Genomic DNA, 26,316 nt, shown 5'->3' on the forward strand with positions numbered 1-26,316 from the left:
AGGGGCCTGGGAGGAGGGTATGGGTCTGGAATGGTTTCTCGTTTAAAACTTGTTTTTCTGAAGCCTTTCAGTGCTGCCAGTTTACCCTCAACGGCACTGAGGGTCATGTAGTATTAAATACTTGTTGTCTGGAGTTTCCTACGCAGTAAACGGTGGTTCCTAGGGGCCAGGAGGTGTTCGGACCAAGTGTTGTACTCCACTTTGCGTATTGTTTAAAAACTGCAACTCATTCCTGTACTCGTTACTGATATGTAAACCAGTTTCTGAAGCGGGGGTGAGGGTGGGGGCAGTTGAAGTGGAGAGAAATTTTAAAAACAGAGCCAACTTTTCTTTCATTCTGTGTTACAAGCAACGAGGATTCTGCGAAACTTGGCTGGGAAGAAGAGTATGCCAAAGATAAAGTACTGGAAGGAGCAGGACTTTAGAAAATACAGTACCATATATACAATGGAATATTACTCAGCCATTAAAAGGAACGAAATTGGGTTATTTGTTGAGACGTGGATGGATCTAGAGACTGTCATACAGAGTGAAGTAAGTCAGAAAGAGAAAAACAAATATCGTATATTAACGCGTATATGTGGAACCTAGGAAAATGATACAGATGAACCGGTTTGCAGGTCAGAAATTGAGACACAGATGTAGAGAACAAACGTATGAACACCAAGGGGGGAAAATGGTGGGGGTGGGTGGGGGTGTGATGAATTGGGCGATTGGGATTGACATGTATACACTGATGTGTATAAAATGGATGACTAATAAGAACCTGCTGTGTAAAATAAATAAAGATCAAAAATTATAAAAAAATAAAAAATACAGTACCACTAATAGCGGATGTGTAGGAAGGGCTTCAGTATATTTCTACGTATCTCCTTTAATTGTAAAGATCTGTGCTCTCATTATCCCCTTTTTTGAGAAGAAGAAATAGACCCCAGCATGCCTAAGGTCACACATTTTAAGGGGAAGAGGTAGGATCAGCCCAGGGCGTATGACTTCAAAACGTGCACGTTTAACAATCAGGCATTGCTGCCCTACTCATAATTAGAGACCCAAATAAAAATAACGAGACGCCATTTTTTCAATCTTTTGAAGTTTGTCGATACCGAGTGTAGGCAAGGTGTGAGGAGATGCTGTTAGAATGTCATTTGTGTAACCTTTTGGGAGAGGTAACCTGACAGTATCAGAGGTTTAAGTGCTTTGATTCGGCAATTTAACTACCAGGAAATTATCCAACAGTTATTTTTGCACCAATAACTAGTGATTTATCCACAAAGGTGTTTATTGCAGCTTTTTTCTTTTTTTTTTGTGGCAAGGAACAAAAAGCAGAAAGTATATATAACTGTGCTGATATAGAAATATCTCCAAAATGTGAGTAAAAAAAGGCAACTTACTTTCTTATATGTATATTTATATAGCTATACGTATCTATCGAGAGACAGTAATCCAATTTGTGTAAAAACAATTCTGTGTGTGTGTATGTGTGTGTACATGTGACAGAAAATTCCTGGAAAGTAAACAAGAATTATTAATGATTACTCCTGGTGGGTAAGGCTGGGGAGAAAAGTTTCTGAGCGTCTTTACTTTCTTTTTTAAAAAAATTTTTTGCCATACCCCGCAGCATGTGGGATCTTAGTTCCCAGACCAGGGATTGAACACACGCCCCTTGCATTGGAAGTGGGGAATCATAACCACCGGACTGCCAAGGAAGTCACTGAGCATCTTTACTTTCTACTCTTAGTTTTCCTGTATTATGCTGTTCCAGTATTTTCCAGTGACTATATGTTATACCTTAGTAACTAATTACAAATAAAGTTGAGGAGCACTGTGCCTGAACCTTTTGAGTTTAAGAGTGAAAGCCATAGGAGAAAACATGACAGCAGCTAAAGCAGGAAGGGAGAGGAGACAAAAACAGCTTTATTCACTTGTGGCTTTTTACTACTTGAAGAACATTTCTCAGAAACTTCCAGTGACTTCCCCTTATATATTATTGGCCAGAACTGGCTTAAATAAATTGATTCATTCCCTGGATCTAAATGCATTGCCACCCGCACAAAACTGGGATTCCGTTGGCAAGGAAGAAGAGCTTATGGCTCTTAGGGAGACAATCACATTGTCTTCCATAACTGTTTACGTTCTTGCGTAACTGTGCCATCTAGTGCCAGCCTAACTCCTGAGTGTCATTTCTTAACTTCCTCTACCCCCTGCCCAATTTTCTCTTAGTATGCTCAATTGGCCTCCTTTCAGTTCCTCAAACATATCAATTTCTTTCCTGCCTCATGGCCCTTTACATTTGTTGCTCCTTTTGCCTGGGTATCTTTTCTCTTTGTTCTTTAAAAGTCTTGTTAGTGGTCATGCTTTTCTTTTTAGATCTTAGATCAACTGTCATACCCTTAAAGAGGCTGACCTGTCCACTGGGTCTAAATTAGGTTCTTCTTCCCTCTAACCTGTAACTTTCTATCTCACCCCCCTGGATATTTCCTCCCTAGCATTTACCATACTGTTATTATCTATGTTCACATATTTATTTTATTTCTTACTCCACTAGAATGTAAGGTCCACAAGGGCATAAATTGTTTCTTTTTCACTCTTGTGCCTCCATGGTCCAGAACGGTACCTAGCACATAGTAGGTGCTCAATAATATGTGTCGAATCGATGAATAGGGAACGAATGAATGGAAACAAGGATAAAAGGAAAGGTGTAGGATTACACACAGAAGAGGGTAAAACGGGAATGGGAAGAGTTATATTTTGGTAGGAGAAGAAAGGGTGGATATAATGACATCAGAAGTAGCCTCATCTTAGCCATGGCTGACTTTGGGGCCTGAATCCTGTGCCCAAGTACAGTGGACACTTTTTACAAGTCTTGGAACTAAATCATACTCTTTTCTGCTTTCTTATATCGGATAATATAATTCCTTGGAAATTTGCTTTGGGTCGTAGTTATCCTACTACTCCCATGGACATAGAACTAGCCAGCTGAAATGCAAAGGAGCAAATTAATTTTTCCTGAAGAGAAATTACTTTAAAATGGAAGGTTATGCACTGTGTATGTAGTCCAGAATGCCCAAGGGCAGTCCTTGTGGAAGGTTTTGTGTGGTATCATTAAGTAAGTATTGAGCCTACAAATGCCAGTTAGTCAAAGCAGAAGCCAAAGAGTAACATGAGTTTGACTTATGAACTCTAATAAAGTTTTTGAAATAGATTTCATGTGTGGGTCCAGATCCCAAATGACTTCAAGATTGTTAAAAGCTGTTCAACTGCAAGTTAATTCCTTCCCTGGAAGCATTCCTGATACTTGGGGAAAATTCTCAAGAAGTATGTATGCTTAAAGAAATAAGCAAATTGCCAGCTCCTGTTTTGGATATTCATGCAGAGACCACAGTTCTTATAATACACTGCTGCTTTTTTGAATTACTTGTAAAGTATTACACACCACAATAATTTTTTTGTGTTATCTGAGTTTGAGTTGAATAGATCCACCATATTTTTTCTTTAAATGTACGTAAGACCCTTTTTTTTTTTTTTTTTTTTGGCTGCGTTGGGTCTTTGTTGCTGTGCGCAGGCTTTCTCTAGTTGCAGCGAGCAGGGTCTACTCTTCGTTGCAGTGCGCAGGCTTCTCATTGTGGTGGCTTCTCTTGTTGTGGAGCACGGCACACTGGCCTCAGTAGTTGTGGCTTGCGGGCTCTAGAGTGCAGGCTCAGTAGTTGTGGTACACGGGCTTAGTTTCCCCGTGGCATGTGGGATCTTCCCGGACCAGGGATCGAACCCACGTCCCCTGCACTGGCAGGTGGATTCTTAACCACTGCGCCACCAGGGAAGTCCCAAATATATGTAAGACTTCTGTCAAAGGAATTCATAGTGATGCCACCAAGAATTCTCTTGATGGGCTATCTTAAGACAGAATGAGGTTTACATAAGGATATGATTACTTTTCTTATTTAAGTATGTGTTAAATATTTTAAAATTGTTATTATAAATATTTTTAAATACACAAAAGTATATTATTATAGTAAACTCCATATGTCCATCACCCAGATCAACAATTATCAAGATTTTGCTACATTTCCTTTATCCATTTCTTTTATTAATTTGCTGGAGTATTTGGAAACAGAATCTTAGGCACTAAATCATTTCTGCTATATACTTCAATATGCGTCTCTAAACAATGTTGATATTTGTCTTCCATAAACACAGGGACATTATCATACCTATCAAAATTAATTAATTTTGATTGATTAATTAATTGCTTGGTATTATCTAATACCCAAACCATAATCAAATTTCCCCAAGAGTGTTAAATATTCTGTTTAAGTTGGTTTGTCTGAATCAGGGTTTGAACAAAGTCCACATATTATGTTTGGTTGTCAGGGCTTGGTATCTTTTAATCTAGAGCATTTCTCCTCCCCCCCTTCCTTTTTTTTTTTTTAATTTGCAGGGTTTGACTTGTTGCAGGCTAACTGGGTTAGTTGTCCTATAGAATGTTTCACATTCTAGATATGTCTGTTTGCTGTCTTGTGTCATTAACATGTTTCTCTATCCTCTATGAAGTGAAATTAGCTCTAGAACAACACTGTTCAATAGATGTTTCTGTGATGATGGAAGTATTCTACTTGCACTATCCAGTACAGTAGCCACTAGCCATTGTGGCTATTGAGCACTTTACAGGTGACTAGTGTGAGTGAGGAACTGAATTTTAAATTTTATTTAGTTTTAGTTAATTTAAATTTAAATAGCCATATATGGCTACCTTACTAGATCGTGCAGCTCTAGTGGCTCAGATTCAACTTCAACTTTCTTGGCAAAAGTGCCTCATAGTTGCTTCCTATGAATCACATATGAAGAAGACGTGATGTCACCTTTAGTGATGTTAAGATTGATCAGTGGGTTCATATGGTGACACCCTGATCCCTCTAATATGAAGTTCCCCCAAAGGATATGATTTTAACATTAAGATTTTTAAAAATATAAACTTCATCTTTATGCAGTTTTTTTTTTTTTTTTTTCTTGCGGTACGCGGGCCTCTCACTGTTGTGGCCTCTCCCGTTGCGGAGCACAGGCTCCGGACACGCAGGCTCAGCGGCCATGGCTCACGGGCCCAGCCGCTCCGCGGCATGTGTCCCCTGCGTCAGCAGGCGGGCTCTCAACCACTGTGCCACCAGGGAAGCCCTATGTAGATTTTGAGAACCAAGGAAAGAGCCCAAAATAGCTCATTGAGCTCTTTTATACATTTATAGTAAAAGTCAGAAAGTTAAACTTTTCTCCTCCATATATCAGACTCTAAGGAAACTATACTGTTAAAGAACATTTCAGAGAAAGACTTTGAAGAAGGCCAAACATAAAACACAATTAGTTCCTGAGTCTTGAGGCTGAGTCTACACTTAAAAAAAAACAACAGTAATCTGCCATTGCTTTAGCGCTGAAATAATCCAGATTGTTTCAGGTACTTGAGGTTCCCCCACCTCCAGGCATTTCTCCCAAATCCTAATGAACAACTCGCTTTGGAAACACAGTTTGCTGGTGTTATTCACATTTGCTAATGAATAATTCACTGGCACAAAAGATTGTAGGGCCTAACAAATGAGTCTGAGTCCAGACATAAAATAATGGCCTAGAACAGGACTTTGAAGATCTTTCTCACTTATTATTGAATCCAGCTGCCGTTGGAGAGACAGCTGGCTCTAATAAGTGGGCATGAATGTGATGGAGAGAAGAGCCCCTCTCTCCTTATCTGCCTCATTGTCAGATAACATGGGTGGCCCTTCTTTTTGCTATATCAGGGAACTGATGGCAGGACAGTGGTTCCAAAACCTGATTTGACTAACTACCCCTTCCAGACTCCAGTGAAAACTACAGGCTCTCTTCCCAGAAAAATGCACATATGCACATACGTGAAAGGTTTCCTATCATCTCAGGGCCTTTAGGATCCCTGACACATCCAGGGGTCACAGGATAAGACACCCTGCACTGGAAGCAAAAGTAGCAGACACACTTGCATGGATATTCTCACAGTATGCAGTATACAGGATGGAGCCCCAGTGCTGAAGAAGCCAGTTCCTGGTCCTTCCTATCCTCCCAGATTTATCCTTTCTATTATTTTATATTTTCTACTTGTTTTAATTCGTTTTCCTTGTTAGACCAAATAATGCAAATATTTTGCAAAAATATTTTTAAAGTATCTAAGGCTATTCAGTGAAAAGTAAGTTTTCTCTCTGTGTCTCTACTCTAGGTCCTTTCCCCAGAGGCATCCACCATTAGCAGTTTCTAGTTTTTTCTTTCAGATATATTCTAAGCATATATGTCAATATCATAGTCTCTGTCTCTTCCAACTGGCAGCACAGTTTACACATTTTTGTTCCATGCTTTTTTTTTTTTCTTAGCTCTATGTTTTAGAGAGTTTTTACTGCTGGGACTTAGAGCTCTGCTTTATTCTTTTCCCATACTGCATACTATTCCATCTTGAGGCTTAACCATAATTGATTTAATCTGACCATACTTAATGAACATTTAGATGGTTTCCAGTATTTTTTTAAACTACACATATTGCTGCAGCATATGTTTTTGTGTACTTGTGAAAGTATACCCATATATACCTATTCCTAGCAGTGGAATTCCTGAGTAAAATGAAAAATTTTGATAGATATTAACAAATTGCTTTCCAGAGAAGTTATATGTGATAGACAGAATAATGGCCCCCAAAGATATCCATGCCCTAATACCTGGAACCTGGGAACATGTTACCTTTCATGGCAAAGAGAAATTAACTTGAAGATGGAATTAAGGTTTCTGATCAGCTGACCTTAAAATAGGGAAACTATCCTGGATTATCTGGTGGACTCTATATGGTTACAAAGGTCCTTAAAAGAACCAGAGAGATGGTAGCATGAAAAAGAGTTGGTTCAATGATGCTGGCTTTGAAGATGAAGGAAGGGAGCTATGAGTCACGGAATGAAGGCAGCCCCCTAGAAGCTGGAAAAGCAAGGAAATGGAAAAGACAAGGAATGCAGCCCTCACATTTTGCTTTTAAAGATCTCTGTTGGATTTCTGATCCACAAAATCAAAAATTACACATTTGTCTTGTTTTAAGCCATTAAGTTTGTGGTAATTTGTTATAGTAGCCATAGAAAATTAATATACTTTATGTATTTACACTCCTGCCAACAATGTATGAATGTATTTTCCCACATCCCTGCCATTAGTGATTCCTTTTTTTAAATATATTGTCCTCCCCTCATATGAATACTCCTTCCAATGTTATTTGAAAAGAAATGTTTACAATTTAGTGTCCTATATTTTTTTAGATAAAGGGAAAATCTCAGCTATAATTATCTGTAATATTTTGTTCTTTGCTCATTATAATTAACTCTTTGGAAAATCCCCATCTGGGACATGTACCATTTTCTTGGCAGTGGCCAGGATGTGAGCAGGATGCATGACGGACGTGTCATTTCTGCAGTGCTGTTGTCACTGCTGATCAGCCTGCACTGCAGAAATACTCTGGGACTAAGAGTTGTTTAATGAGATTTGTTTTCTGCCACGTACACAGGTACCTACACAGGTAATAAAGCCAGTCCCTGTACGTGGTGACAGTCCAATGGCTTTACTTGGCCTCCAGTGGAGGTGGCAGCCTCAATCTTTGCAAATGGGCCAGAGGCATTGTATATGTAGCAACTTCCACATCTCCCTGGCAGCTGAGTGCCTCAGGTGACTGGGGTGGGGGAAATTAACAGAGTGTAAATATTTCCTATCAACTCAGTTAATACCCCCATGCCCGACTAGCAGAAGTAGCTCTGCCTGGTCCTTTCTCATTTTGCGTATTTAGTTTGCACTGTAGTGGTGGGACCTCCCCTTACCCATGTACATACATTAAACCCTATAGCCTGGCTTGACCATCTCCGAAATTAACATCTATTCAGGATAATTATTGAGCATCTACTCTGCTAGGTATTTAGGATACAAACTCTGAACCATGCAGAGCTTACAGTTTATAGAGACAAATAGTAATCAACAATCTCAGGAGCAAATGTAAAACTGCTATTGTCACAGTTTCCAAAAAGAGGATATGTATGTATATGTGTGTGTGTGTGTGTGTGTGTGTAAATAAATAGTAGTGAGATTCTACCTTGTCTAGGAAAGTATAAGAGAGGCTTGGGTGGGATATGTAAATCTGTATACATTTGCTAATCCATACCTACATCCTAGGTAAAGGATATAGAGGGAGGAAAAGAAAGAACTAGAAACACTGCTTAGCCAGGGAGAGGAGGATGAATAGAGATAGAGGAAGAATGGCCAGAGAGTTGAAGGGAAACCAGAAAAGGGCTGTGCCCTAGGAGCCAAGCAAGGAGATTCCAGTTATATCAAGGAGAGTTCTGTTAAGCAAGGAGATTCCAGTTAAGGCTAGGAAGAGCATAGAATGGGACACTGTGTCTCAGGATCAATAGGTTGTCTGTGTTGCAATGGCAGAGACATGGTAGGGCACACCTGGATTCAAGTGTGGCTCCTTCCCTTTAGATGTGTGGCATTGGACAAAAGACTGTCTGGCTTCAGATTCTGCACCTGTAAATAAGAATAATAATATCTCCCTGAAAGAGTTACTGTGGGGATGAAGTTAATTAGCATATGCAACATCCCTACCATTTTGTAGGTTCTCAATAAAGATTGATTCCTCCCTTCCATTATGTCTGACCAATTATTTATTTATGTTTTGCTTGTCACTATCCTTGATGTCTTAGCATTGGTGTTGATGACATACTTGTAAGGGTCAAGGCAGGTCCTGCCCCTGTATATAAATGCATTAGTAAAGGTGCCAGCAAGTTGTTGTGAGCTGACAAATCAGTGCTCTGGATACTGTAGGGAGCTAAGCGCCCACTGGTGTGCCTCTTGCTATGCTGACAGACAGATCATCGAGGATTTTTTAAGGACATAGTACATCTTCCTTCCTCACACTGAGTTTTTCCCTTTCAGGGAAAGGCACTCCAGTTACCAAAATTAATACCTAATTCTTGTCTCAGGACATCTTTCTGCACTCACATTTCTGCAACTGCATAAATCTCCAATGCAAAATATTAGTAATAAATGACTAATTCCAATAAAATTTGTTTTGTTTAGAGACAGCATTGGCCCTCCCAGATTTTTCTGATTGGCTAGAAGCAGCCACTCCCTCCTCTATTCCTTCATTTTTGTCTATTAAATACAGTGAATGGGAAAAAAATGCAATTTCTTCTATTGGTTAAGAACTCTTGCCCTGCCTGCTACCTCTGACGGTTTTTACAGTGCAACCCTGGCTTTGGCAACTATGGTAACTACCCATTGGGAGACAATGTAATTCATTGCTTCCCTTAAGTTGACTAAACCCCAGTAAAGAGACTGAAAAATATTTCTATTGGGGCTAAAACAGGATACGTAACTTTTAAACCTCTTTAGGAATTGTCCTTGTTTTTTTTTTTTTTGCGGTACGCAGGCCTCTCACTGTTGTGGCCTCTTCCGCTGCGGAGCACAGGCTCCGGACGCGCAGGCTCAGCGGCCATGGCTCACGGGCCCAGCCGCTTCGCGGCATGTGGTGTCTTTCCGGACCGGGGCACGAACCCGTGTCCCCTGCATTGGCAGGCGGACTCTCAACCACTGCGCCACCAGGGAAGCCGTGTTCTTGTATTTTTAATTAGCACCCGTTTCATTTCTTATTGACAGTGGGCATGTTTTATGAACCAAACAAGAGGATGTAACATTTCTTTTTTTTTTTTTTTTCGGTATGCGGGCCTCTCACTGCTGTGGCCTCTCCCGCTGCAGAGCACAGGCTCCGGACGCTTAGGCTCAGCGGCCATGGCTCACGGGCCCAGCCGCTGCACGGCATGTGGGATCGTCCCGGACCGGGGCACGAACCCGTGTACCCTGCATCGGCAGGCGGACTCTCAACCACTGGGACGTAACATTTCTTAAGCATGATTTTTATAAGCATGAGAGTACCTTTAGGGACATACTACTATTTTAATTGTAATTGTTACAGAATTTCCAGGAATTGGGGGTCGTGTAAATACGAAAAATGGGCAGGGCTTAAATCGTAACGGAGCTATGATCACATTCAACTTTTAGAATTGACACTGTACACATTTTAACATAGTGATTGGGGCCCTAAAGAGGGTGGATGGAAATGGTGGAAAGGAAGCTAGGGCTCTTAGCATCTCGTGATCCAGCCACTAGGGCATATACACTAGGACATTTTCTCCCGCTAGCGCACAGTCTGGAAGCCAGTGTTGTTCCAAGTGGAGCACAGGAGGCTCACACTCCGGCGGCGCCGGGGGCCTCACAAGCGTTCCAGGGTGGAAGGTTGCGTGTTTGAGTGTCCATAGCAACGCGACGCTTCAGCCTTCTGGAGTCCTTGGCTCCAGCTCGCGCTGTGAGACCCGTCCCGGTGGGAGGGACCTGGGCTGGTGGGAGGATTGATGGTGGTACGGGGTGTGGGGGGCTGGGGAAACTACTGGGAACATTTGCTCCAAGGATTGAGTTAAACTAAGAAAAATCGGTCCAAGGCTCAGCGCAAAAGGATCTTTTCATTGCAGTCCTTTCGCCCATGTAGGGAATTATGCCTTTGGAGGTGGTGGTGGAACTGCATATCCGGGCGGTAAGAGAGATCGACGAACTTCTCCTCTTTGACCCAAATCAGACTCTTTCCCCAGGGTTCTTAAATGGTTCTGGGTCGTTTTCACCACCCCCTCGCCCCACACACATCATTAATCCTACCTCTGTCCCTAAGATTCTCTACATTGGTCTTTTCTTACTTTCTAAACTTAAGTTCAACTCAACCTCTAACCCCCACTCCCGCCCCCCCCGCCCCGCCCCCAAGCCTAGCTGTTTCTTGGCTTTATCCGGAATTTTTCTGTTCTTTTAAAATAACCTTGCATTAAGTCCAAGAAGGATTTTATTTTCTTTTCCGGGATACAGATTTGTGAAGATTAAAAAGCCCCTTCTTTAAATAACCCGGGAAGATTTTAATTTCAAAAAGCCAGATCACTTCCCTGATAATTTGCCACCTCTATAAACCAATCAAGTATTTTCTAAGATACTTCCCCTACAGATGGCTCTGGCTTGCTAATTCCAAAAGGGATCAATCAACAGCTGTTTAATAATTATCCACTGAATCCTGCTTAAGTGAGGTGCTGTGGCAGAGTGACTCCACTGTTCCTGTTTGGGGTCAGTCATTCCTTATTTCAGCTTCCATTTTCCAACCCTTCCATGTGTGGTTAGTGACAGACTGTCACGCAGCTTTGCCTGAAAGCTATAAGGAGCTTCTCTACTGGCCAGGATTATAAGCAGAACACCAACAGGTTACGGCCATGGAAAATCTGGTTAGCCTCCATACAAGTGACAAATGCTGTGATTTCATCCTAAGTGCAGCTCTGAAACAAAGATGGAAATTTCCTGGATTTGACCGATTTTGCTGACAGCAAATAGGACCAGACTGTATCAATTGTGCTATATCAACTGTGACCTCTCACAATTGTGCAGTAAGATAAAGGAATTCTTGAGATGTTGAGTGATAAATCTGTCTTCCTACTCATTAAGGCAAAAATTAAACAAGTTTTCATCTCACTTCATTCAACATTACTGGTTAATTTTATTTTGATTTTTAAAAGGCATCCTTCAGTGTACAATTAATTAACAATGGAATCAGTTTTTTTTTTTTACTCTACAGTGCTTAGGATGCTTAAAAAAAATCAGGTGAATTGATCTGTGCTTTAAAAGCCAGCAAACTCAGGCCCCAGCAACCAAGACAGGGAATTCCAGAAAAATAACCAGAAAGGAGGTGAGCCTAATTTTGATCTCCCAGTATTCAAACTTGTAGATGCTGCAAGAGGAAAAACTGCTTCCAAATATCTGGCCTGAATATTGCTGCAATTAAAATAAAGGACCTCTCTAAGGCTAAACAATAAAGGAAACCACTTAGAGTGTCACAGTTTGGCTGATTCAGGAAGTGAAGATGTAGTCTGTGTTCAGGATGTTGTGGAAATGCAAATAATTTTGCTTCATTTTGAAAAGTAGCTATTCCTTTTTCAGTGTTCCTCTCATGCTCAGCAAGTTCACACTTCCACCCAATCAAAGCCTACCTGTCACAGCCATTCTCCGGATTCCTATGTACATCTCTATATGACAGATCAAATGCCATAATCCTTTCTATTTATAAATGTCAAAATAATTGGTTGTTAAGATTATCTAAAGACACCAGTTCCATAGGTAAATTAAAGGTTCATATTTTCAGGCAGAGCAGCATTTAAAGCACACACACTCTTCCATCTTTCCTGGTCAAAGAATAATGAGCAGAGTCCACCCTGCACTTGGAGGTTTTTGGTCTTGTGATTTGGGGAGGCACCATCGATAAACTGCTTTAATTGTGAGGGTCAATATAAGTGGAAGCTTAGGAGTTATACTTTGTGCCTGGTATAGCAGTAGGCTCCACTTGATGAATTTCAAGTTAAATACTGTTACCTAAAGTGTGGTGTATACAGAGAAATGGAATTCCATATGGAAAACTATAATATACAGGGTCATCCTTGTGGTATATATTTGAAAGCTTATGCTCTTGCATTGCAAAGAATCAAGTTATTTTTCCATTTTATTACCTCATTAAAGAAGCATTATTCTTTATTCAGTAGAGATGGTATGCAGCAGGGCCCATCTTCTTCCATGTTGGTCCACTGACAAAGTATGTAGTGAGCCTACCCCCAGACTCTCAGTTCCTTTGATCTCCTCAGCAGCTTCGCTTTTCTGTCCTCTGTCATGCCATGCTATTTGCTGTCAACAGAATTAAGCATGAGGCCATAGTCCCATCTTTCCTTTTCTATGGTCACTGTTGATATGCCCGCCTTTAAGTGTTTCTTCTTCAGGAAAGTTCTTGGTTTGTTCTCTGAATGCAGAAAGACAATATTAGTGGGAAATAAATATCTTTTTAAAGATCTTTTGAGGAGGTGGAGGAAAAGGAGAGAAAGATATGTACTATAATCTCTCTTCTCACTACCTGATCTGCAAAGATGGACGAGACAAAACTAAAAAAGCGTACCAAGAAAATTAGGATTAAGAATAAATCTTCCCAACTGTGGTAACAGATCTTCAGAGGATAAATTAGAAAAACCTATGTCTTAGACTCTTAAAGTACTGTTTAAAATCTACCTCAGGAAAAGAACTAGGATTAGTATGTGGCTCATCTGCCTGTATATTTACAGAATGAAGGTGATTTGTTTTTTCAAAGTTCAGTTTACAAGTGATATGTTGACTTACAGGATTACACAAAACAATATTTTCTGATGTCAACTTTTAAAAAGCAGCAATATTATCATCACCTCAACTTGGTTTCTTTGCAGTTGTCCTGGAGATATAAAAAGTTGTTGAATAGGTATATAATAGAGGGTTTTTTTTTTTGCTTTCTGTAATATGGCTGTCATCAGTAATGGTCAGCACTGTGCTCTAGCCTAGTAACCCATCAAGATTGTAGGACACCTGAAATCCCAAAAGGAAGCCTAAAATCCTTAGGGGGCAAGCAGGATGGCTGCTGGTTTATGTCAGCATCATCACGTGTAGAAACTTTCAGATCTGGTGCCATAACGAATGAGATGGTGTCATTGTTGGTTCCACAGTACAAAGAGGACTGGAGCATTGTGCGGTGAAAGCCAGCAATAGTCCACGATGCTGTACTGCATGTAGCCCAGAAAAAAGCCAAAAGCCACGTCGGAGACATTGTGCCGCCCCAGCATGACCCTGGAGAGGCCCAAGATGAAGGCCCACAGTACCACCAGCACTCTCAGTGGAATGGCCAGCACTAGGTGGTTCAGGATGAACCGTGACACCAGGGCGGCCCTGGTGGCATGGCCCGAAGGGAAGGAGTACTTGTCCACCGAAAGGGTGAAAAACATGTCCATCTGGTTGTGGGCTGGGCGGCGCCTGCGGACCAGCCCCTTGATCAGGGCCACCAGCAGCAGGTCCAACAGCAGGGAGAAGAGCAGGTTCATCAGCACCTCTCGCCCGGCCCAGCTGTCGCTCCTGGACAGGCAGTAGAGGGTGCCCAGCAGCCAGGGGATGCCGTGTCCCGAGATCTCCAGCAATTTCATAAGGGGCCGCACGCTGCCCCAGGATGAGCTCTCCCCCGCACACACCCCCAGCTTCTTAGACAACCACAGGTCGATGGCCAGCAGGGAGCGCAGGGCGATGCCCAGGAAGGACGGGTTCAGGTCCATGCGGTCCTCCTCGGGCAGCGGGGACGGGAGCGCCAGCGAGGAGCCCGCCCCGGCCAGGGGGAACGAGCCGCGGCGGTGCACTGGGCTCTCGGACGCGCGGAGCCGGGCGCAGGTGGGGTCGGCGCCCGGCGCGCGGCTGCTGAGCAGGGACTGGAACTCGAACCTGCCGCCGCCGCCGCCATGGACCGGGCTGCCGCTGCTGCTCGGGGCGCAGGCGGCCAGCGGGCGTCCCTCGGCGTTCCTCCGGGGGCTCGGCATCGCGGCGGGCGGCCCGGACCGCAGGACCCGGCCAGCCTAAGGAGAAGCTTCCCGGCCCTGCAGCCTCTTCCGCTTCCGCACTGCCATCCTGGAGGGGCGGGGAGAGGAGCCAGCGAGAGGACGATTGTGACACCTGGCGGAGACTTGGGAGGAAATTGGAATTTCCAGTTTGAGCAAGGAGAGGAGAGGGGAGGGTAGTGCTGTGGGGGAGAGGTGAGGGTTACGGTGGTGGGGGAAATTTGACATTGTGGGAGGTTAGGGGAAATAGATCCTTTACAAAGCAAAACGCAAACCCTGTTCTCTATTTTTGTCTTTGTTTTTAAGATTTCTTGCCCAGGGGTGTGCCTTCCTGGCAAGCAAGATGTGTTCCTTGGGGTTTACCTCCTGAATCAGTACCTGGAGACACACTGCTTTCCTTCCGTGTTCCCTATTAAGATTCAGTGGAGCATGACGTTTGAAAAGGTGATCTTGACTTTCTCATTGCTAAATGGAGAAATTCAAATTCTGTTGTCTGAGGATCATTTCGTGGTTCTTATAAAGAACATAGCTTTTATAAAGTTATTTTGTAAATTTTCTTTAAAAAAAATTTACATGAAGGCACCTCAGCACAGTGCAGAATCATAGTTGGAGGACTTGCTTTTGCATCCCAGATCTGAGCCAAGTTCTGTCAAACTAGTGCTAAGTACCCTGGTAGATGTTTTCTATTTTTGGAACTCCCATGGCATTTTTTAACTGGAACAGAGAGCATTTTCTGAATGTTCTTGGAAGTGTTAGAGGCAGCTTTGTTATTACATTGTGACAGAGATGATCAATAAACTAGCAGACCTTAAAAACAAACTTTTTTAGACTCAGAAAAATACCCCAGACTAACCAAATTAGTTAAATCCTGTAACAAAACAAGAAGGCTTTTTAGATTGACTGAGTTTCCTTAGGTCATATCTGGTTTATTTAGCTACAGTGATAAAAGCTAGATTCCATTCCAGTGAATGTGATCATAATATAAGTAGCCAAAACGTTACCAACCCTCTTCCCACTTTCATATTTAATGGAACATTAATTTCATTACTATCCAATCACTGACAATCTCTTGAAGTTTTTGTTTTGGAATTTAGAGATTGAATCACTTTTAACCTTGATAAGCCTATGATTTTGTCCCAAAAAATATCACTGAGGTGGTTCTTTGGGGGAGGGGATGAGAATGGGAAGGCTTCAGGGTAGGGCCTGTCACTTTTAAAGGTCTGGATGGTGGTGCCCAGAAAATGACCTGTCTATTTCAAACAGTAGCAGAGGAGATGAGGATTGATTTTTGAAAGGGTTAGGGCTGTGTGTAATATTTTTATAAATCACAGCCCATTAGTTAATTTTTTACATCTTTATTGGAGTATAATTGCTTTACAGTGTTGTGTTAGTTTCTGCTGTATAACAAAGTGAATCAGCTATATGTATACATATATCCCCATACCCCCTCCCTCCTGAGCCTCCCTCCCACCCTCCCTATCCTACCCATCTAGGTGGTCACAAAGCACCTGATCTCCCTGTGCTTTGCAGGTGCTTCCCACTAGCTATCTATTTTACATTTGGTAGTATATATATGTCCATGCCACTCTCTCACTTCGTCCCAGCTTCCCCTTCCCCAGTCCCCACCATGTCCTTAAGTCCATTCTCTGTGTCTGTGTCTTTATTCCTGTCCTACCACTAGGTTCATCAGTACCATTTTTTTTTGTTTCCCTTGTTTTATTTTTACCTCAATTAATGCACTTTATAAATGTGATAAAATATAAGTATTATGTAAGGAGTGGGGAGAGAACAAACTATAGCCACACAATTCTTAAAACATAGAAACACACATACAATAGGGCAACAACACCAAAAAATTCTCATCTGTTAATTCAGTTATAATGTGCCTTATTACTTAATATTGATCATTACTTCCTTTGTGTACCATCAAATACACATTTATGGCATCATTTCCAAAGGCTTTTGTCCCTTTCCAACGTATGTTTTAATCCATCCTCCATTGCTGCCTTTGGTTTCTTTTTTTTTTTTTTTAACATCTTTATTGGAATATAATTGTTTTACAATGTTGTGTTAGTTTCTGCTGTATAACAAAGTGAATCAGCTATATGTATACATATATCCCCATATCCCCTCCCTCTTGCGTCTCCCTCCCACCCTCCCTATCCCACCCCTCTAGGTGGTCACAACGCACCGAGCTGATCTCCCTGTGCTATGCAGCTGCTTCCCACTAGCTATCTATTTCACATTTGGTAGTGTATATATGTCAGTGTTACTCTCTCACTTCGTCCCAGCTTACCCTTCCCCCTCCCCTTGTCCTCAAGTCCATTCTCTACATCTGTGCCTTTATTCCTGTCCTGTCCCTAGGTTCATCAGAACCATTTTTTTTTTTTAGATTCCATATATATGCATTAGCATACAGTATTTGTTTTTCTCTTTCTGAATCAGCCTGTTAATTTAAATAGTCTTCCAAACTGGTTGGATAAGAGAGGAATAAATGGATATTACCTTGGAACATATAGTCCGAATCCAAAGGAACCTAGTTCTAACCATTTTATTGTTGGTCGTGGTTAAAAAGTGGGTGGTGAAAATCCAGTCTATTTTTTCCCCCAAGGATTTCCTTATTAGTTTTATCAGTTGTAAATTTGCTTCTCTAGAAGACTTTAAAAATCTTTTTATAAGAAGCCCAAGGACGTAAAATTGTAGAAGCTGTAAGTCAGTCTGTAAATGACCTTGGAGGTCATCTAGTCCAAGCTCCCTGACTTGCAGAAGAGGAGAATGAGTCTCAGAGTCATACTCTAGATGTCACAAAGCTGTGTATTTGAGATTACTAGATATCACAGACCATTTTTCATTTTATAAAGTGCAATTAAATAAATGCTTTATTTTAAATTTTGAAAAATTGCCTTCTTGTGTGAGCTGTTTGAATTCATACTCAAGCTTTCTACCAGTTGGCTCTAGCTTTCTTGTATCTGTTCCATTCTCTAGCTGCAAATACTTGCAGGGAGTAGCGAAAACACTTTGTCCTCCTTGGATCTTCTGTATAATTCAGAATTCAATGTTCTAAAGCATTCAGATAAACAAGAAATTACTCATAAAGAATGTATGAGCCGGGCCTCCCTGGTGGCGCAGTGGTTGAGAGTCCGCCTGCCGATGCAGGGGATACGGGTTCGTGCCCCGGTCTGGGAGGATCCCATATGCCGCGGAGCGGCTGGGCCCGTGAGCCATGGCCGCTGGGCCTGCGCATCCGGAGCCTGTGCTCCGCAACGGGAGAGGCCAAAACAGTGAGAGGCCCGCATACCGCAAAAAGAAAAAAAAAAAAAAAAAAAGAATGTATGAGCCATTGTGTTTGAGCAGTTCATGTTGATCATTTATTCCCCACGATCATCCTTGAAAAAATTCTTAGACATGGATGAAGAGAAGGAATGAACTAATATTACTGGAATAATTTTGGAAAATAACCCAGCTCACTCACATTTGCTTGTTAAATCCAAGTCAGTAAGACAGAAATGGACTACAGGGGACAGCCTCCACTTTTGTAGTTAAAGCAGACCTGGTTTTGGATCAAGAGCAGATTTTAATCATGCTTAAGGTTAAACACCATTTAAATCAGAAATTTAATGCCTGAAATCAAACTCTGCTGAAAACTTGTGTTTCTTACAGGGTTCTAGAGTTCAGGGAGAGGGTCATGTTATGCCTTTACTTCAGTCCCCTAGGCCCTTTTATCTCAGGACAAAATAAACATACTTGGCTGTGGGTAGACAGGTATCACAGTGTTTTTCTTGTGCTTCATGATACACCTAAAACTTATGAGACTCTCTTGTTATTTTTTGATTCTGTGGGAGTCTAGCTATGAGTACTTAGCTTTTCTTTTGTGTTGTACATAGAATTTTTATTTATGTTCCTTTTTAGCACAACCAATTGCTTGGGAAGAGAAGTCATTTATTCAGTTAACATGTAATGAGTATCTGTTGTATTCAGGATGTTTTTCTAGGTACTCAAACAAGACTCTTTCAGGTAGATGCCAGATGTGCTTTTAGCAACAAACTGTGGGGCTAGGTCAAATAGATGATGTTTTGAATATGTGGTAGATTCAGCTAACTTAAATTTTCCTTGTACTTGGTGTTGTGTTAATTCTCATTCATTTATTCTATAGTCATTTGTTGAACTTTTAACCACATACCTGTTAAAGGTACTCCTGTTGAATCCTAAAATATTATATGGCTGGATTTGACATGTGTTAATTATTTGGAAGAATATAATCTAGATTTTCTATAAGTATATATTAATAAAACTTTGAAGATTTATTTTCCCCATTTTTTTCCTGCAGGTATTTGAAAATGCAATAGATCCTGGAGCTGTAGCAGACATTTTAGAAAGTAGGTACTTCCCCCTTCACCCCCAACAAAAGAGAGAGAGACTATTGTATATATGTAATTCACAGATATAAAATTCTATTTTCTAAGTTGTGATACTTCCATATTTACCCCATATTTATGTTCAAGATAGTCTGTGTAAAATTTCAATCATGTCATTGATTCAATTACACACCCTTTTCTAGATATGTATGGCATTTACTGGATGGTATGATTCTGTTTGTTTAATCACAATTAAATGGTTTTTGTATCTTAACAGAGTTGTTTAACCATCACCATAATCAATTTTAGAACATTTTCATCACCATGGAAAGAAACCCTATACCCATTCTTCCTCATCCCTTCCAGCCCTGGGCAACTACTGACTAATCTTTCTGCCTCTATAGATTTGCGTATTCTGGATATTTCATATATATGGAATTATATAATATGTGGTCACTTGTAACTGGATTCTTTCATTCAGCATAATGTTTTCAAGATTCTTCCTTGCTATAGAATGTGTCAAGATTTCACTTCTTTTTATGTCCAAATAATGTCCCATTTTATGGATAAACCACATTTTGTTTATCCATTCATCAGATGATGAACATCTGGCTTATTTTTGCTTTGGTGCTATGATGAATAATGTTGCTATAAATATTTGTGTACAAGTTTTTTTTGTAAACATGTTTTTATTTCTCTTGCGTGTATGCCTAGGAGTGGACTTGCTGGGTCATATGGTAACTCAGTTTAATTTTTTGAGGAATTTCCAGACTATACCAAAGGAGTTGTATCATTTTACATTCCACCAGCAATATATGAGATTTGATTTCTCCACATCTTGGCCAACACTTGTTATTATTTATCCTTTTGATTGGTAGCCATCCTTGTGGATATGAAGTGGTACCTCATGGGTTTGATTTGCATTTCCCTGATAGCTAATGATGTTGAACATTTTTTCATGTGCTTATTGGCCATTTGTATATCTTATTTGGAGAAGTGTCTATTCGGATCCTCTTCCTATATTTTAATTGGGTTTTTATTATTGAGTTGTAAGTTCTTTATATATTATAGATACAACTTTCATATCAGATGTATGATTGACAAATACTTTCTCCCATTCTTTGGATTATCTTTTTGCTTTCTTAATGGTGTTCTCTGAAACACAAAAGTTTTTAATTTTGATGAATTATATTTTATCTATTTTTCTTTTGTTACTTCTGCCTTTGATGTCATAACTAAGAAACCATTGTGTAATTCAAGTCAAAGATTTATGTCTATATTTTCTTCTAAGAGTTTTATCGTTTTAGCTCTTACATTTAAGTCTATAATACATATTGAGTTGAATTTTGTAAATGACATGAGCTAAGGGTCCAATCTCATTCTTTTGCATCTGGATATCCAGTTGTCTCAGCACCATTGTTACTAAGAGTAGTTTTCCCCCATTGAATGGTTATGGCACTCTTGTTGAAGATCAATTGACTGTAAATGTGAGGTGTTTTTTTTTGGGTGGAGGGGGTGTCTCAATTCTATTCCATTGATTCATAAATCTGTCATTATTATTATTATTTTTTTTTTTTGCTGTACGCGGGCCTCTCACTGCTGTGGCCTCTCCCGCTGCGGAGCACAGGCTCCGGACACACAGGCTCCGCGGCCATGGCTCGCGGGCCCAGCCGCTCCGCGGCATGCGGGATCCTCCGGGATCGGGGCACGAACCCGTGTCCCCTGCATCGGCAGGCGGACTCCCAACCACTGCGCCACCAGGGAGGCCCCTGTCATTATTCCAGTGCCACACTATTTTGATTATTGTAGCTTTATAGAAAGTTTTAAAACCAGGAAGTGTGAGTCCTCCAACTTAGTTCTTCTTTTTCAAGCCTTGTTTTTGCTATTTGGGTTCCCTTAGTTTGCCATACGAATTTTAGGATCAGCTTGTCCGTTTCTGCAAAGAAGCCAGCTAGGATGTTGATAGGCAATGATAGATTGCATTGAACCTGTAGATCAGTTTGGAGAATATTGCCATCTAAACAATATTGTCTTCCAATTCATGACATGACACGTGGTGAGAATTAATTGAGTGTAAGGAATTTAGAGACTGAGATAGATTAAGTGCTTTACATTACCATTGGGGTGATGGTTGGAAAGGATATAGTCCTTCCTGTTTGGAAAACCCAAAATTATGGGGTGTCTTGGCTTTTAAGTTTCTTGGCATTTAAAATTATGTCCTCATGTATTCATGTTTTTCATAAATCTACAAAGGGAGAATTTTACGTTTATTGTATATATTTTTTTACGTTTATTGTATATATTTTTTTCAGCTTTATTTGAGGATATAATTGACATACAACATTGTGTAAGTTTAAAGTAACAACATGTTGATTTGATACTCAGATATTTTGCAAAATGATTATTACAGTAGTGTTAGCTTACACCTCTAGCACATCACATAATTACCATTTTTTTTTTTTTTTTTTTTTTTTTTTTTGCGGTATGCGGGCCTCTCACTGTTGTGGCCTCCCCCGTCGCGGAGCACAGGCTCCGGACGCGCAGGCTCCGGACGCGCAGGCTCAGCGGCCATGGCTCACGGGCCCAGCCGCTCCGCGGCATATGGGATCCTCCCAGACCGGGGCACGAACCCGTATCCCCTGCATCGGCAGGCGGACTCTCAACCACTTGCGCCACCAGGGAGGCCCTACCATTTCTTTTTTGTGGTGAGAACATTTAAGGTCTACTCTCTTAGTAACTTTCAAGTACAGTATTAACTATAATCACCATTATTGTCTATATTAAAATGTTTTTACTTCTAATATTTTGTGGGAATTACCTTTACTGATTTTTTATTGTTATACCATTTGTATTTTAAATTTTAATATTTAAATTTTATTCTTGGTCTTATAGACATTGAACATGGGCTCACTATTTTTTTTAACATCTTTATTGGAGTATAATTGCTTTACAATGGTGTGTTAGTTTCTGCTTTATAACAAAATGAATCAGCTATACCTATAAATATATCTCCATATCCCCTCCCTCTTGTGTCTCCCTCCCACCCTCCCTATCCCACCCCTCTAGGTGGTCACAAAGCACCGAGCTGATCTCCCTGTGCTATGTGGCTGCTTCCCACTAGCTAGCTATTTTACATTTGGTAGTGTATATAAGTCCATGACACTCTCTCACTTCGTCTCAGCTTACTCTTCCCCCTCCCCGTGTCCTCAAGTCTGTTCTCTACATCTGCATCTTTATTCCTGTCCTGCCTCTAGGTTCTTCAGAACATTTTAATTTTTTTTTTAGATTCCACATATATGTGTTAGAATGAGGTATTTGTTTTTCTCTTTCTGACTTACGTCACTCTGTATGACAGACTCTAGGTCCATCTACCTCACTACAAATACCTCAATTTTATTTCTTTTTATGGCTGAGTAATACTCCATTGTATATATGTGCCACATCTTCTTTATCCATTCATCTGTTGATGGACACTTAGGTTTCTTCCATGTCCTGGCTATTGTAAATAGAGCTGCAGTGAACACTGTGGTACATGACTCTTGTTGAATTATGGTTTTCCCAGGGTATATGCCCAGTAGTGGGATTGCTGGGTCGTATGGTAGTTCTATTTGTAGTTTTTTTAGGAACCTCCATACTGTTCTCCATAGTGGCTGTATCAATTTACATTCCCACCAACAGTGCAAGAGGGTTCCCTTTTCTCTACACCCTATCTGGCATTTATTGTTTGTAGATTTTTTGATGATGGCCATTCTGACTGGTGTGAGGTGACACCTCATTGTAGTTTTGATTTGCATTTCTCTAATGATTAGTGATGTTGAGCATTCTTTCATGTGTTTGTTGGCAATTTATGTATCTTCTTTGGGCTCACTATTTCTAAATATACTTTGAACTCAGGAAATATAAAAAAAGTTGTTTTATGTCTAATTTATATAGTCATATAACATACTGTTTTAAGCAAGATAAGCTTTTATAGGTTAATGGATAACAGTTGTATTTTGAATTTTTAAAATGAAAAGTAGTATATTGTTATTTCTGTGATTTATGAATGCATCTTTAAGAGAGAAAATATCATATTTTGTCAATATTTTTCAGGAGACAAAATGGTATGTTTATAACTCAGTTATTCTCACCCCATGCCCCCAATTTACTGGGTCTAGAAATACCTGAATCATTGTTGGTATGCCACTTACTATCAGTAGTAGTAACGTAAATGGGGTGTTTATGGCAGTTTTAAACTTAGTAATTAATGAAAAACTCTGACAGTATTCTAAAGTATTAATATCTCATTTTTCCTTTTTAGGCTTTCTAACCAGGTTTGAGTTAATACAGCTAGTGCCTCCAGGTAATGTGCCAATAAATGAATTTCTAAATTAGTTTAATTTAATTTTAAAAGGATTTGGCATGACAAAATGGGGACTGGCATTTAAAAGCTGTGCTTTGTATAACACATGCTTTTTACCCCCACCAGTCTGTTGAATTTTGCCCACTTTCAAAAGAGTAACTTTATGGGTTTGAAAAAGCAGTAAGCATAGCTTAAACAGGTTCTTTGACTTTCCATTTCTTCATAATTTTATCTAATAATCATCAAATAATTTTTTTAGTCCTGGCTCAGCTTCTTTCAAGTGTTTGCTTTTGGCTGTATCGTCATTTGTAGAGTGAGTGAGTGAGAGTGTGTGTTTGTGTGTGTGTGAAACCCAAAGCCATCTTCTGTGTTGATGCTAGAACAGCGTTGGCAAACGACAGCCCCCAGGCCAAATCCAATCTGCAGTCTGTTTTTGTATGGCCTGTGAGTTAAGAATGGCTTCTACATTTTTAAGAATTAAGATTTACTTCATATACTGTAAAATTCACCATTTTCAAGTGTACAATTCAATTGTTTTTAGTATGTTCACAAGATTGTGTGACCATCACCCTATCTGATTTTAGAATTTTTATTACCCCCAAAAGAAACCCTGTACTCATTAGCAGTCACTCCTCATTCCCTCCTCCTCCCAACCCCTGGCCACCACTAATCTACTTACTATCTCTAATTGATTTGCTCATTCTGGACATTTCATGTAAATGGAATCACAATTTGTGCCCTTTTTATGTCTGGCTTCTTTCACTTAGCAAAATGTTGTCAAAGTTCATCCTTGTTGAAGCATATATCAGTACTTCCTTCCTTTTTATGACTAAATAATGTTCTTTTATATGAATATGCCAAATTTGTTTATCCATTCATCAGTTGATGGACATAAGAGTTGTTTCCCCTTCTGGATATTATGAGTAACACTTCTGTGAACATTCATGTACAAGTTGTGTGAATACGTGTTTTCTGTTCTTTTTTTTTTTTTTTTTTGGCGGTACACGGGCCTCTCAACTGTTGTGGCCTCTCCCGTTGCAGACCACAGGCTCCAGACGCGCAGGCTCAGCGGCCATGGTTCACAGGCCCAGCCGCTCTGCGGCATGTGGTTTCCTCCCGGACCGGGGCACGAACCCGTGTCCCCTGCATCGTCAGGCGGACTCTCAACCACTGCGCCACCAGAGAAGCCCTCCATGTTTAACTTTTTAAGGAACTGCCAAACTGTCTTTGGTTTTTACATTTTTAAATGGTTGGAAAGAAATTTTCTTAAAGAAGAATATTTACTGATACATGAAAATTATATGAAATTCAAATTTCATCATCTGTGATGTTTTATCCATGCTCATTCATAGAAGTATTGTTTATGGCTGCTTTTGTGCTGGAATGAGAGTTCAGTAGTTGGGACTATATGGCTTGCAAAGCCTAAAATATTTATTCTCTGGCCCTTTGCAGAAAAAGTTTGAGACCTCTGTGCTGGAATCATGGGACTTTAGGAGGAAACTGTTCTGTGAGGACTTTGTTTTGTGTTATGCAAGAGACCTGAGCTAGTGAGAGCAAGTAGGAACTGCCACCTGGTGACACCACTTCTCAGAGTTTCTCAATGTGGCTGATTATCTGGTGATTTTAGAGTCTGCGTGTATGTGTTGGGGGGGGGGGAGGATACCTAAAACTCAGAAACATTTCTAATACTCTTCTGATCTTTGCTACCATATGCTTTGCCCTTTCCCTTCCCAGCTTCACAGTTTTAACTTGTAGAAAGCATCCCCAAATGATGAGGAAACCTCTATTTATATTTTGGTGAACATGTTTCTTGCTATTTCTCTGTGGTTAGAAGAACACATGGATATGGAATTTTTACATAAAAAATGTCACATACATTTTCTTCTCTTACTAACTTCCCTAATTATATGTTACTGTTATATTGTAATTTTTAAAAACAGATCGAAAAGCATTATTTTTGGTATCATGAAGAATTTCATGAATTTACTTATGTGTTTTTATAGGTCTATAAAATGTCTGTAAATAATATTTGGGGTTTTACTTTTTCACTCTACATTGTTACCTGTAGGTAACTTATTTGTCATTTTCAATAGCTATGTATTTTCCACAGTGTTATTACCAATTTTAAATTGATATTGTTGCGCATTAGGATTTGTCTTTCATATATTTATAACAATTATTTTTTCTCTTGATATATTTGTAAAGAATAGAATTGCTAGATTGAACCATATCTTATAACCTGAGAGTAAACTGATCCCCAGCAAGTTTCCATTATTTCTGCTGCATTCAGCACTGTATAGAGTGCCTGTTCACCATATCCTAGCTAATGCTGGATGCTATCATTTGGATTTTTTGTGTTTATAAGGTGTGTAATAATTCTTTAAAATACATTTCACCATATTTTCCGGTCCCTTCTTTTTAGATATGATTTGTGACAACCTTAACATTTTAAATTTACTTCAGAAATTTTCCATTTTCCCATATTATAATTTATTTTCTTTCTTTCCTTCTGTATAGTATGACTGTCAGTGTCCTTTGATTACTTGTGGAGTGACGTCTGCATATTAACATTGCATTTTGGTATAAATTCCTGATATTTTTACCAAAGTTTTAAATCAGTTATGCTTGACACATGTATTTCCCCTGTTTTGTTGCATTATTTTGATATTTTATTGTGTGAAACTTTATTTTTCTTAAGAAAGCATGGGAGAAGGAAGGTGAGTCTGGCAGATGCCTCAGCTAAAGCAGAGGTGGCTGTGGAGGCTTTTATGAGGATCATGGCCCTGCCTACTGTGGCTGTTCTGGAGCAGGTCAAGGGCCCCAGTGGAGTGGAGTGGACCCAGGAGTCTGTAGTTCTTTCTTCTGCTGCTTGGTTTGTTGGTAGAGGCATGTCCTGAAAACAGATAAGAACCCCACTCTTAGTGGGTCTAGGGATGGACACACTTGTGTAGGTCAGTGCTTTCTTAGGTAGGCAGAACAGAGGGAAGATCAGAGATGCCTCCTACCTGCTTTTCAGAAATTCTCATGGAATGTTTTTTAGCCTAAAAGTAACAGGCTAAAATCAGGGCACTGAGTTTTCTCCCATAAGTTTTTTATTTAACCCAATTTTATGTTCAAACGTATG

General features: G+C 40.2%; 2 protein-coding genes across 5 annotated transcripts in view; one reads left to right on the plus strand and one right to left on the minus strand.

The window, feature by feature from the left end:
- SPATA6L (spermatogenesis associated 6 like) overlaps nt 1-26,316 on the plus strand; it is a 60,469-nt gene that overhangs the window by 28 nt on the left and 34,125 nt on the right. For 2 of the 4 annotated variants that reach the window (XM_060100944.1, XM_060100946.1), the window contains exons 2-7: nt 350-534; nt 1,314-1,368; nt 10,571-10,615; nt 14,802-14,939; nt 18,823-18,871; nt 23,151-23,192. In XM_060100944.1, the coding sequence (XP_059956927.1) occupies nt 10,577-10,615; nt 14,802-14,939; nt 18,823-18,871; nt 23,151-23,192 (268 nt within the window). In that variant the 5' untranslated portion in view covers nt 350-534; nt 1,314-1,368; nt 10,571-10,576. Of the gene's footprint in view, nt 1-349; nt 535-1,313; nt 1,369-10,216; nt 10,391-10,570; nt 10,616-14,801; nt 14,940-18,822; nt 18,872-23,150; nt 23,193-26,316 lie in introns of those variants that run through there. The other 2 variants (XM_060100947.1, XM_060100945.1) reach the window with 2 other exon arrangements.
- On the minus strand, nt 11,633-14,542 carry PLPP6 (phospholipid phosphatase 6). The gene has a single exon (XM_060100994.1). The coding sequence runs from the start codon at nt 14,475-14,477 to the stop codon at nt 13,605-13,607; it is 873 nt and encodes a 290-aa protein (XP_059956977.1). The 5' UTR covers nt 14,478-14,542; the 3' UTR covers nt 11,633-13,604.

This window comes from Mesoplodon densirostris, chromosome 6 (genome assembly GCF_025265405.1).
Source record: "Mesoplodon densirostris isolate mMesDen1 chromosome 6, mMesDen1 primary haplotype, whole genome shotgun sequence".
NCBI classification, from domain to species: domain Eukaryota; kingdom Metazoa; phylum Chordata; class Mammalia; order Artiodactyla; family Ziphiidae; genus Mesoplodon; species Mesoplodon densirostris.

Coding starts and splice junctions, on each gene's coding strand:
- PLPP6 (XM_060100994.1), bottom strand. CDS start 14,477: ATGCCGAGCCCCCGGAGGAACGCCGAGGGACGCCCGCTGGCCGCCTGC.